This window comes from Psammomys obesus, unplaced genomic scaffold (genome assembly GCF_907164565.1).
Source record: "Psammomys obesus unplaced genomic scaffold, mPsaObe1.curated_primary_1811, whole genome shotgun sequence".
NCBI lineage: Eukaryota > Metazoa > Chordata > Mammalia > Rodentia > Muridae > Psammomys > Psammomys obesus.
In genome coordinates this window covers 1,026,630-1,038,430 of record NW_026596085.1, presented here as the reverse complement: position 1 = coordinate 1,038,430, position 11,801 = coordinate 1,026,630, and the positions used below count along the sequence as shown (strand labels likewise).

The following is an 11,801-nucleotide window of genomic DNA, read 5'->3' as shown; positions in this document are numbered from 1 at the left end:
AAAGAAAGAAAGAAAGAAAGAAAGAAAGAAAGAAAGAAAGAAAGAAAGAAAGGAAGGAAGGAAGGAAGGAAGGAAGGAAGAAAGGACCGTCTATGGATATAACCTAGAACTTCTGCTCGGATGTGGCCCATGGTAGCTCAGTAACCAAGTAGTTTTCCAAAGTAAGGGGAACAGGGACTATTTCTAACAGGATCTCAAGGGCAGGCTCTTTGACACCCCCCCCCCCGGCCCAGGGGAGGAGCAGTCCTGTTAGACCACAGAGGAGGACTTTGCAGCCAGCCCTGAAGATACCTGATAAAACAGGGTCAAATGAAAGGAGAGGAGGTCCTCCCCTATCAGTGGACTTGGAAAGGGGCAGGGAGGAGACCAGGGAGGGAGTGTGGGGTTGGGGAGGGAATGAGGGAGTGGGATACAGCTGGGACACAGAGTTAACAAAATGTAACTAATAAGAAAAATAAAATTGAAAGAAAGAAAGAAAGAAAGAAAGAAAGAAAGAAAGAAAGAAAGAAAGAAAGAAAGAAAGATCTATCTTGAGACAGATGCTAGGAAGAGAGCTCAGTTGATAAACTGCTTGCCTTGTAAACATTGAGTTTAATCCCTAAAGTCACATTAAAATAAGAATAGAATGAGCTGGGCATGGATGGACTTGCAATCACCATGGCTCAAGAGGTGTACACAGGTGGCTCCATGGCTCTCGAGCAGCAGTCCTGGCCTACTCCGCCAAGTCTAGTGAGAAAACCTGTCTCAAAACTGACCATCTGGGCCAGCTGAGTTCAATCCCCAGGTCCCACAGAGGAAGCGGAGAGCGGGTCCCACACTGAATGGCTCACAGCCCCCTCTCCCCAGGATCTGGTACCCTCTTCTGGATTCCTGGGGCACCCACCCGGGCATTATATAACATTCACACAAACACATACGTAGAAATAAAAATTTGAAGTTTAAAAAAATTGTATTAAAATAGCAATGAGTCATGCTTAAATTCTGAGCATATTCGGCTTTTTCCACCTTTCCAGGCTATAAAACTGCAGTTTTTAGGAATCTCACAAGAAACTTCCTATTTGGTAAAAAACAAAACCAAAAACATGTCTTTGCCTTAAGCCCCTTGTACCATCCTGTGACTCAGGGCTTTATTATTCATTGGCATTTTAAGACTTAAGTACCTGTCAGGCATGGTGGTACACCTTTAATCCCAGCACTGGGGGAGAGGAGGATCTCTGTGAGTTTGAGGCCAGCAAAGTGAGTTCCAGAACAGCCAGGACTATACAGTTACACACACACACACACACACACACTCTCTCTCTCTCTCTGCCTCTCTGTTTGTCTCTCTGTCTCTTTTCAACTCTCAAAAGGACTCAGTGACCAACAGCTCCAGCTCATCCTACGGTTTTATCTTGCCAGATTATGTGGCGTTTGAAGTGAGAATCAGTTGATGGAACTGTTTGGGAAGGATTAGGAGGTGTGGCCTTGTTGGAGCAGGCGTGCCACTGGGGGTGTGAGGTTTCAAAACGCCAATATTACCATTACTTTTTCTCCCCTTTCTCACCAGGTAGCACTCCCCCTCTCCCTTTCTCTCTCTCCTTCCTTTCCTCTCTCCCTCTCTCCCTCCACCCTGAGCTGAACTCTCCGCTACTGCTCCAGCACCCTGTCTCCTCCTGCCACCATGCTCCCCGCTTTGGTGGTGGACTCACTTCTGGAACTGTAAATAAACAAACCCCAGTCAATTCATTCTTCCATGAGTCACCCTGGTCTGTGTCTTAGCATAGCAATAAAAAGTAACCAAGGCAGGCTCCAGTCCTGTCCGAGATAGCCACCTTCAAAAGGAAGGAAGGAAGGAAGGAAGGTAGGAAGGAAGGAAGGAAGGAAGGAAGGAAGGAAGGAAGGAAGGAGAAAGGAAGAAAAGAACCCAGTTTCCTAGCAACCTTTGAGAGTTAGCGTCTGTCGACCAGAGCCACATAAATGGCTAACGCTAAGACACTGAAGTGTGGCTCCCCTTGGACCTGTCTTCTTTTCTGAGCCTTTCTCTGTTACTCACCCCTTCTTCCCTTCCACCCCCTTGCTTAAGTTTATGTAAAAATCCTTATCTCAGTTGGGGGTGTGCCCCCATGGCATCCACAAAACCCCGGGTTTGATGCCCACTGCTGTGCAAAGCTAGTGTGACTCCCGCCCGCCATCCCAGCACTCGAGGTGCAGACAGGAAGCCAGAAGTCCGAGCTTATCCTCAGCTATGAAGAGAAGCCTGAGAGCAGCCTGGGCTATGTGAGATCCCATCTGAGAGGTAAGACAATGTGCTGGGCGCTGAGACAGCAGGACAGCTTAGCAGGTAAAGACACTGGGCAGCCGATCCTGCCAACCTAGCTTAGAGCCCAGAAACCTGACTCAAAGTTGTCCCCGGACCTCCAAACAGGCAGGGTCTCAGGTATCTGAATACTCAGTCCCCACTGGCATCTGCTTAGGGGGGAGGAGAAGACGTGGCTCCTGAAAGCTGTGTGACGCAGCCCTTGAATCCCAGCACCCGGAGGCAGAAGTAGGCCGATCTCTGTCAGTGCCAGGACTTGATCTACTGGATTCCAGGACAGCCAGGGCTGCATGGTGAGACCGTGGGGTGGGGGTGGCCGTGCTGAAGGCAGTTTGTCACTGGTGGGCCCAGAGGTTTCAAAATATTCACACCAGCTCAAGGTCCTGTATCTCTTGCCTGCAGTTTGAGGATGAGGCTTCTCAGCTATTCCTGCTGCCACGGTGCCTTCACCCTCACCAGGCCACCGCCCAGCCATCATGGACTCTATTGCACCTGGAACCATAAGCCCAATTAAATGTTTTTTTTTTTTTTTTTTTTTTCATAAGTTGCTTTGGTCATGCTGTTTTATCACAACAACAAAAAGTAACTAATCTAGTTGTCTGTCTGGGCATGGACACAGTCACATGCACACTAAAGGAAACACACATACACACAAATGGTAGAAAAGGGTTTTTGTTTTTTTTCTTGTTTTAGATGGGGTCTCACGATGTAGCCCTGGCTGCAGACTGGCCTTGAACTCAAGATCCACCTTCCTCTGCCTCAGCTTGGACTAAAGGCAGCACCACAGGCCGAGCCTCATAACGGGTTTATTTTTCATAGCTCCAAACTGTAATAATCCGATCATCTGTCCGCAGTGATAAGCTGAACAGATGTAGGGTGTAACGAACAGTGAAGCAATAAAATGGCCCCGAAGACACCAACTGCAGAGACACTAACCGGGGGGCTGGCTCAGCAGACAGTGGCACCAGGCGTGCCGCCGTGACCTGGGTAGGTGGCGGTGCAAGCCTGGGTTCCAGCACTCCGCCAGCGACATGGCAGGCAGAGCTAGAGGAGGAGCTCTGCCGAGGAGCTCAGGGGCAGCTGCTGCGTAGACTTGAGAGGCCTTGCCTCAGCCAGGCGGGAGGCAGAACCCACTCTGAAACTTGCCCTTCTGCAGGAGTGGTTGGTTGGGGGTTTCTTTGGGGGCGGCTTGAGAGAGGCTTCTCTACTGTGTAGTCCTGAGAGGTGTGCTCTGAAGATCACCGGGCTGGCCTTGAGCTCAGGGAGGTCTGCTTGCCTCTGCCTGGCCGGTGCTGCGATTGAGGTGTGTGCCAGCAGGCCGGGCTGTTGTGTCTCTTAGGTATGTGTAGGGTGTGTAAACTGTGAGTAACTTTAACACACACACACACACACACACGCACGCACGCACGCACGCACGCACGCATGCACGCACAGCCCGACCTGGATTGGGGATCCGTGACCTCGTGCTTCCCTGGCTCTGGCTCAATCCCCAGCATCGCCCCTCTCTCCACCAAACACAGGAGGGAGGCAGAAGCCGGCTCAGCCAGGGCCCACCACTCTTCTGCCTTAGGGGTGAGCTTTCCCCTCTGGATGCTGGCTCTGCTCTGCGCATCATCACACGCCCTGGCTGTGCTATGCCTCAGGCCCATTTCGTCTGGAAACCAGTGGAGTAACTTTCTGGATCTCACTTGCTGGGGTGTGAGGATACTAATTTCATAAACCTCCCAGTTACGCCTGCTCCTGCTGTCCTTCCAAGTTTCACTTGGAATTGCTCAGACAGTTCACCTGATTTGATTGAGGACTGCAAGAGCACAGGAAAGACAGCAACAAATGATTGCAAAGTAACTTCTCTTCCTGTGAACTGATGACTTAAAAAGTAATTCAAGAAACCAGTGCAGCTGGGCATTGTGGCAGAGACCTTCGAGCTCAGGGCTTGAGAGCAGAGCAGAATCAAGAGAACTCAAGGCAGCTTGGACTCAAAGAAGGGAGAGCCCGCCTTTGGCAAAACTCAAAACAAACCCCAAGCCAGCAGGCAGGTGCTTGCAAAGATTCCATAAATGATCCCAGCAGGCTGGGATGTAACTGTTGGGAGTACTAGCTTCCTCTCAGTTACATAATAACCAAGTCCAGGGAATGTGAAGATTGACGGCTGCTCTTTAAACTCAACAATGGCTCAAAACAGTGACTTAGCAAAGATCTCTCTGATGAATTATTAACGTATGAAAGCCTCATTTTAGAATGGAAATTGGGCAATTGTTGACTGATGGTGGGCGAGGTTTCCTTTCATTTCCTTAAAAAAAAGAAAAGAAAAGAAAAAGGGCGCAGGGTGTGATGTGGTGTGGAGAGGAAGAGGGGAGACTAAATGTGATCAAGGGGTCTCGCTGCCATCTTCCCCGGAACTCCGACCTGCTCTACAGGGTGCCTCTTCCAAGGAGGGTATGTGTGTGTGTGTGTGTGTGTGTGTGTGTGTGTGTGTGTGTGTGTCTCGAAAGTACACACTGCACACAACCAACCCCAGCAGGAAACTAGCTGCAGCCTCCAGACGCAAACGCGGCCAGGGAGGACCAGAGTCGGACTCAGGCTGTGACCCTGCGTAGAAATGCGGGGCACAGTGTTGGGCCATTGCTTCTGAGCTGGGCCAACTTCTGCTAGAGGCCCTGGTGGAGGCGGGGGTGGGGAGGGAGTCAGGAGCCCTGCCCCGGTCTGGGACTTTGTTTTTCCGAGCAGCAGGCCACTCCTTCCTCCCTGATTGGCGCTGGAGCTCGGCCAGGAGCCTGCGCCCAGCTTCCCCAGGAGCCTGCGTCGGCCTCTCCAGGAGCTGTCTCTCACTGTGGCCCTTCCTCCTCTGCCCGCAAAGATGACCCTCGCTGTCCTGGCCCTCCGGCTGGTGGTTAGCATCCTGTCGCTTCCCATGTTCCTGCTGAACCTTGTAGGCGTGTGGAGCTGGATATGCAAAAAGTGGTTTCCCTACTTCCTGGCGAGGTTCACGGTGATGTACAACGAGCAGATGGCGAGCAGAAAGCGTGAGCTCTTCAGCAATCTGCAGGAGTTCGCGGGCCCCTCGGGGAAGCTGTCCCTGCTGGAGGTGGGCTGTGGCACCGGGGCCAACTTCAAGTTCTATCCCCCTGGCTGCAGAGTGACCTGTGTCGACCCCAATCCCAACTTCGAGAAGTTCCTGTTCAAGAGCGTCGCAGAGAACCGGCAGCTGCAGTTCGAGCGCTTTGTGGTGGCGGCCGGGGAGGACATGGCCCAGGTGGACGAGGGCTCAGTGGACGCGGTGGTCTGCACCCTGGTCCTGTGCTCCGTGCAGAGCCAGGAGAAGTTTCTGCGTGAGGTGCGCCGCGTGCTGAGGCCGGTGAGTGACAGATGTGAGGACAGGCTAGTGGCAGCTAGCAGGAGCAAGGCTGGTCCTGTCAGTTTCAGGGGAACTGTAAACCAAAAGGCAAAAGCCTGGAGAAGAACTTGTAGAAGGAAAATAGTGGCAGAGAACTATGAAGGGAAGTGAGGGCCAAGAAATCAGAAAATAGAAAATTCCAGGTTGCTCCAGAGTGAAGAGCCTGCTCACAATTCCCATGCCAGACTTGGTAACCGAGGCTCCCGGGGACAGCTGAAGGCTTCATGCCACTCCTTTCAATAAACTTACAAGTCCCAGCACTGGGGAGGCAGAAGCAGGCACATCTCTGAGTGCCAGGCCAGCCTGGTCTACACAGCGAGAGGTCCAGGCCTGCTAGGGCTGCACACTGAGACCCTGTCTCAAAGCACAAAACATTTACAGGTCCCTAAGAACATGGCTTTGTTTCCTAGAACTGGTGAGAGAAAAAGATGAGCAAAGATGAGCCACGGGGCAGTGACAGGATATAAGCTAAAGCAGACAACATATAGAGACGTACAGATCACAGCCTATGACACTGTCAGAGGCTTATGTCTATAGGTTCTTGGGAGGACCTGGGAAGGACCCCTCACCCAGGAAGAGGTTTTGAAGGCTCCTTTACTAACATCAAAGTGTCCAGTGAACATGCTTTCTCTATCGGAAACGCATCTACAGCCACTCGTGTGCCAAACCTCGTCCCTGGAGAAGAGGTTCCTTAGAGCAGCACCTGCCAACTGGAAAGGACCCACCCGTCTGCGTGACAGCTTGTCACAGAGTCAGGAGCTCTGGAGCCATTTCAGAGAGCAAGAGCTGGGCGTGGCGGTCCAGACATCCAAACCCAGCTCTGTCTCAGTGTCTCAGAGGCTGAGAAGGATGGGAAGGCAAGCCTCAGCTATGTGGCAAGCTCCAGGCCAGCCTGAATCATATAGTCAAAATCTATCAAACAACAAAACTAAACAAAACCCAACAACCCACTGGGTGAGTGGGCACACACACTTAATCCCAGCTCTCAGAGGGCAGAGGCAGGTGGAGCTCTGTGAGGCCAGCCTTGTCTATAAACGGAGTCCCTGACTGCCAGGGCTACACAGAGAAACTCTGTCTCGTAAAACAAACAAACAAACAAACAAAACAACAACAACAAAATCCAGCCAACCAAAATGAAGAAAAAACTTCCAAAAGAGTGATCTCTGCTAAAGGAAAGAGAAGATGGTCAAGAAATAACGTTAATGTGTTCATGCAAAAGTAGAATAGTCCAGGAGTTACCTCTGGGGAACAGCAGGCAAGAGCAGCCGTCACTTGTGCCTTTCTGAAAGTTGGAAGAAATTCTTTAGACTTGTGATTATCAGGCTAAATTGGTTTTTTAAAAAAGATTAATTTATTTACTGTGAATACAGGGTTATCCCTGCATGTATGGCCTCAGGCCAGCAGAGGCTGCCAGATCTCACTATAGATGGTTGTGAGCTACCATGTGGGTGCTGGGAATTGAACTCAGAACCTTTGGAAGAAGAGCCAGTGCTTTTAACTGCTGATTCATGTCGAGGGATCCTGTCTTTTCCCACCCAACAGTGAGGAGTACAAGCATGCACCACTGTACCTGGCTTTATTTTATTTTGTAATAATGTGGGTCCAGGCATGGAACGTGAGACCACCTACTCTACAAAGTGGCTTGCCTCCCCAGCCTCCACGATACACATATTTAAAGAAAAAAATACCATCTAGCCAAGCAAATTGACAGGTTTTGTGTGCTTAAAAAAAGTGTGAAGACGGGTATGTTAGAATGTGTCGGTAGGCCAGCACACAGGAGGTGAAGGCAGGAGGATCAGGACTCCAGGGCCATATTGTGAAATGTAGTTTATTGTCTTATGGGCATGGTGTTTCGCCTGCACGGATGGTGCCACACGGAGTGCCTGCTGTGGAGAAGAAGAAGGTGTTGGGCCCTTGTAGCTGAATTTACAAAAGAGCTACTGAAAGGGTGCTGGGACTTGAACCTGGGTCCTCTGGAAGAGCAGCTTGTGTTTTTCACTGCTGAGCCATCTCTCTGTCCTCTTGAGGTCCTTTTCAGCTACACAGTGAGCTGAAGGTCTCTGGTGCATGCACCAGCACTGAGAACCCTGAGGCAGGAGGATGTGGCGAGGTTGATGCCAACCTGGGCTACACTAGCAAAACACTTTGTCAAAAACATTGTGGTGTGTGTGTAGAAAGTGTTGGCGGCACGCCTTCATTGGAAAGGCACGCTTTCACAGCCATTCTAGCTATAGTGTAAATGTGCTCCAACTTTTCCAAAAGGGCAATTTGAAAACTTCTGCCAAAACTTCTACATTTAAAAGGCACCCAGCACCGACTCAGCCCTGGCCTTTTCCCCCTCCACACAGGATTTTAGCCTTGCTTATATCAGGGCTGATATGAGATAAAATGATGTGGGGTGGGATACCATGGATGGCCCATGCCGAGTGTGCTCCCTGAGAAATTACGCCAAGAAACAGATCTGGTTAAGGTTTATTTGGCAGAGAGAAGAGGGTCTGGAGAAAGGATAGAGGCAGAGAGCGAGCCATGCAGGCAGGCAGACTGACAGGAACAGAGCCACGAGGACAGAGAGCAGAGAAGTGAAGGGGGGGCGCAGAGAATGACAGAAAGGGAGAGATAGGAAAGGAGAGAGGGGACGTCTGGGTGTGGGGTGTGGACGGTCCTGTTATGGCCAGCATACACCTGTCACACTGGTTGTGGGCAGGTGATGATGTAAGCAAGTGCTAGGTCCCTCAGGGCAGGCCAGCAGAATCGCCTCTCTGCTGACAACGTCTATTTGGCAGTAATTACAGGTCCTCAAAGATTAGTGGATGCTAATGCTTGCTATGCTAAAACACAGGGAAGACCCTAGCAGATACACAGTAACAGAAAGACGGTTACAGGCACTCGGTGTTACAGTGAAACACTGGGCAGAGCCTAACAGACACACAGTAACAGAAAGACAGTTACAAGAACTGTGTGTTGCAGACTTAATTTTAGGAAAAGCTGCAAATTTTCATATACTAGGACAGAGCTGGCTTTCATTTGTTTTGAAAAATGTGTTTATAGTCGCGCATACCTGCATGAGCTATATGCACAGTGTCTGTGCAGGTCCCAGGGAGGTCAGGGAACACTGGATCCCTGAACCTGCAGTAATGGGTGGCTGTGAACCACCTGATGTGGGTACTAGGAACCGAACCTGGGTCCTCTGTAGAGCAGCCATCTCTCTCAACCTCTGGGCCATCTCTCCAGCTCTTCCCCTTCCCCTTTTTTTTCTTTCAAAAGATTTATGTGCTATGTATACAGTGTTGTGCCTGCATGTACACCTGCACACCAGAAGAGGGCAGCAGATCTCATTATAGATGGTTGTGGGCCACCCTGTGGTGCTGGGAATTGAACACAGGACCTGTGAAGAGCAGCCAGTGCTCTTAACCCCTAAGCCATCTCTCCAGCCTTTTTGTTTGTTTGTTTCTTTTCTTTTTTTTTTTTTTTTTTTTTTTTTTTTTTTTTTTTTTTTTTTTTTTTAAAGATTTATTTATTTATTTATTATTTATACAGCACTCTTCCTGCATGTATGCCTACACACCAGAAGAGGGCACTAGATCTCATTTTAGATGGTTGTGAGCCACGAGATAGTTGCTGGGAATTGAACTCAGGACCTTTGGAAGAGCAGACAGTGTTCTTAACCACTGAGCCATCTCTTCAACCCCTGACTTTGACCTTCTTATGCTGCTGCTTCTGCCTCCCAAGTGCTGTCATTACAGACAGGTGCCACCATGATTTGGCTGTCAAACATTTCTGTATTTTCTAAACTTTCCAACATAAGCATGTGGCTGAGAAAGCTCTGGAACCACATAGAGAGGTTTAGGATTTCCTTCTGACGTTTACAAACTGCCAGCTGGGGCTCAGTTCCCTCAGTAAAAGCAGTGATGTGCTGGGCGTGGCTGCATATTTCCTTGACTCCCAGCAGTCAGGAGGCAGAAGCAGGTGGATCTCTGAGTTTGAGGCCAGCCTGGGCTGTACCAAGTTGCTGGCCGGGCAATTGTTGTCACAAGTTGCACAGTGTGACTCCGTCTCCAAAATAAAACAGAAGCCGTGTGTAACAATGATTGTGCCGTGTTGTTTGTCCAAGACAGCGTCCATGTAGCCCAGGCTGGCCCTGAACTAACTCACAACCCAGGCTGGCCTCACGCTTGCACCAGCTTCCTGAGTGCCAGATTGTTGGTTTGTTCTACTGCAAATAACCCTGTTGAGAGGATGAAGGACCGTGATGTGCTGTGAGCAAACTCCGCACTAAGCTCTGTAGGTTCAGTAACTATGAGTTCTCAATCCACAAATGTGTCTGTTGCTTAGATTGGCAGCTCTGTTTAAAGGTTTGTTTTAGGAGAGGGTCCCACTGTGGCTGGGCTTGTAATTCATGATCATCCTCCCTTAGCCTCCCTGGTGTGGGGATTCCAGGCGTGGGTTATCAAGCTCAGCAAGCTCTGTATCAAATATGACAGAAATTCAAACTGCCTTACCCAGATAATGCCTTACTCCTTTTCAACTTACCTGGGTCTTCTCAGAGTTGGTGTCAGGCCACTGAAATTTTTAACTTCAGGCATCTTGTAGAGCTGCTTCCCCAAAGCCAGCATCTTTGAAATATGTGTGTGTTTTCTTTCTCAGGGAGGGGCTTATTACTTCATGGAGCACGTGGCAGATGAACGGTCCACCTGGAATTTCTTCTGGCAGCAGGTCCTGGATCCTGCCTGGAACCTTGTGTTTGATGGCTGCAATCTCACAAGAGAGAGCTGGAAGAGCCTGGAGCAGGCCGGCTTCTCCAAGCTGAGGCTGCAGCATATCCAGGCACCACTGTCCTGGGCTTTGGTGCGGCCCCATATTTACGGGTTCGCTGTGAAATAGGGTGAGGCAGCGGGAGAGCTCTGAATGGCTCCAGCGGTTCAAAGCTTCAGTTTTAGATGTAAGAGACCCTGGGAGAGGTGAAGTCAAATTCATCTTTACAGGTTTCTGTTTACCTATTTCTATCTCCTCTCCTATCAAATCAAAACCAAATCAAAGTAGCTTTGGCCTCTCCCTCCAGAGGAACCAGTGGTCTCTCATGAGCCTTTGATAATGAAGCATACAGGAGACTGACAGCTTGCATAGCGAATAAACAAATACAAGATGAGTGGAAATCCATGCCTGACTAACACAGAGCACCCCCAAACCCCACCCGCTCCCTCGCTGGCAAAAAGGAACTGTGAACCCACTTGCTCTCCTGGTGCCGCTGGTCTGGCCAGCAGCGTCCTGTCTTTGGTTCAGGGTTTCACCAGAGCCTTCTGTACTGTGCTGCACTCCTCAGTTTCTGAACGTGCACCTGACACATCCGTGTCTTCACAGAGCTGACAGTCGGATTCCACAGCTGATTTCCCTTCTTTTCCAGCTCACACTTGGGAGAACAAAAGAGACTGCAGGCAGAGTTAGGGAAAATGAGCGCATGGCCAGCAAGGACCGTGGGGATTATTCTGATCAAATTTCCCGGTCCTGAGCTGGGCAGTGGTGGCGCATGCCATCGAACCCAGCGCTCGAGAGGCAGAGGCAGGGGGATCTTTGAGTTTGAGGCCAGCCTGGTCTACAGAGTGAGTTCCAGGACCGCCAGGGCTACACAGAGAAACCCTGACTTGAAGAAAAAAATTCCACTGTTCCTGAAATGAAACCGTGGACCTCACTGTGTACGTACTGAGAGCGAGTCTGGTGGGCCCATCTGAGGGTCTCAGCTGCAGTTTCTGTGCATTTAAATGAATATTTTATGAGATGATTTCACAGAAGTCCTATTTTAAATATCAATCAATAAATTCACATTCATTTAAGAAGCTGAAATAAATATTTTCTACATCTGTCCATTTGGCTTCATTTGTGTCTTAGTGTCTCTGAGAAGGAAACTTCCTCTTAGAAAATTAAGGTGTTGGAAAGTAGACACGTTTTGTCTGCAGCCGCATACTAGGTGCAGCATATAGGGCTGTTTAATGCTGTGAGCAAATTTCTGACAAGCCAGCACTGAAGGGGAGGGTTGACTTTGGCTTACGGTGTGAGAGGCTGCAGTTCTGGGAGGGGCCAGCATCCTGGCAGGAGCAGGAGACAGCTGGTCACATT

At 49.9% G+C, this 11,801-nt stretch overlaps 1 protein-coding gene across 1 annotated transcript; it reads left to right on the top strand.

Moving 5' to 3' along the window:
* Window positions 1-5,008: 5,008 nt before the first annotated feature.
* Tmt1a (thiol methyltransferase 1A) lies at window positions 5,009-11,549 on the top strand. Its single transcript, XM_055627191.1, is given in 3 exon segments — window positions 5,009-5,651; window positions 10,335-10,518; window positions 10,521-11,549. Coding segments are annotated over 3 exon segments (738 nt in total). The 5' UTR covers window positions 5,009-5,153; the 3' UTR covers window positions 10,577-11,549.
* The last annotated feature ends 252 nt before the right edge of the window (window positions 11,550-11,801 follow it).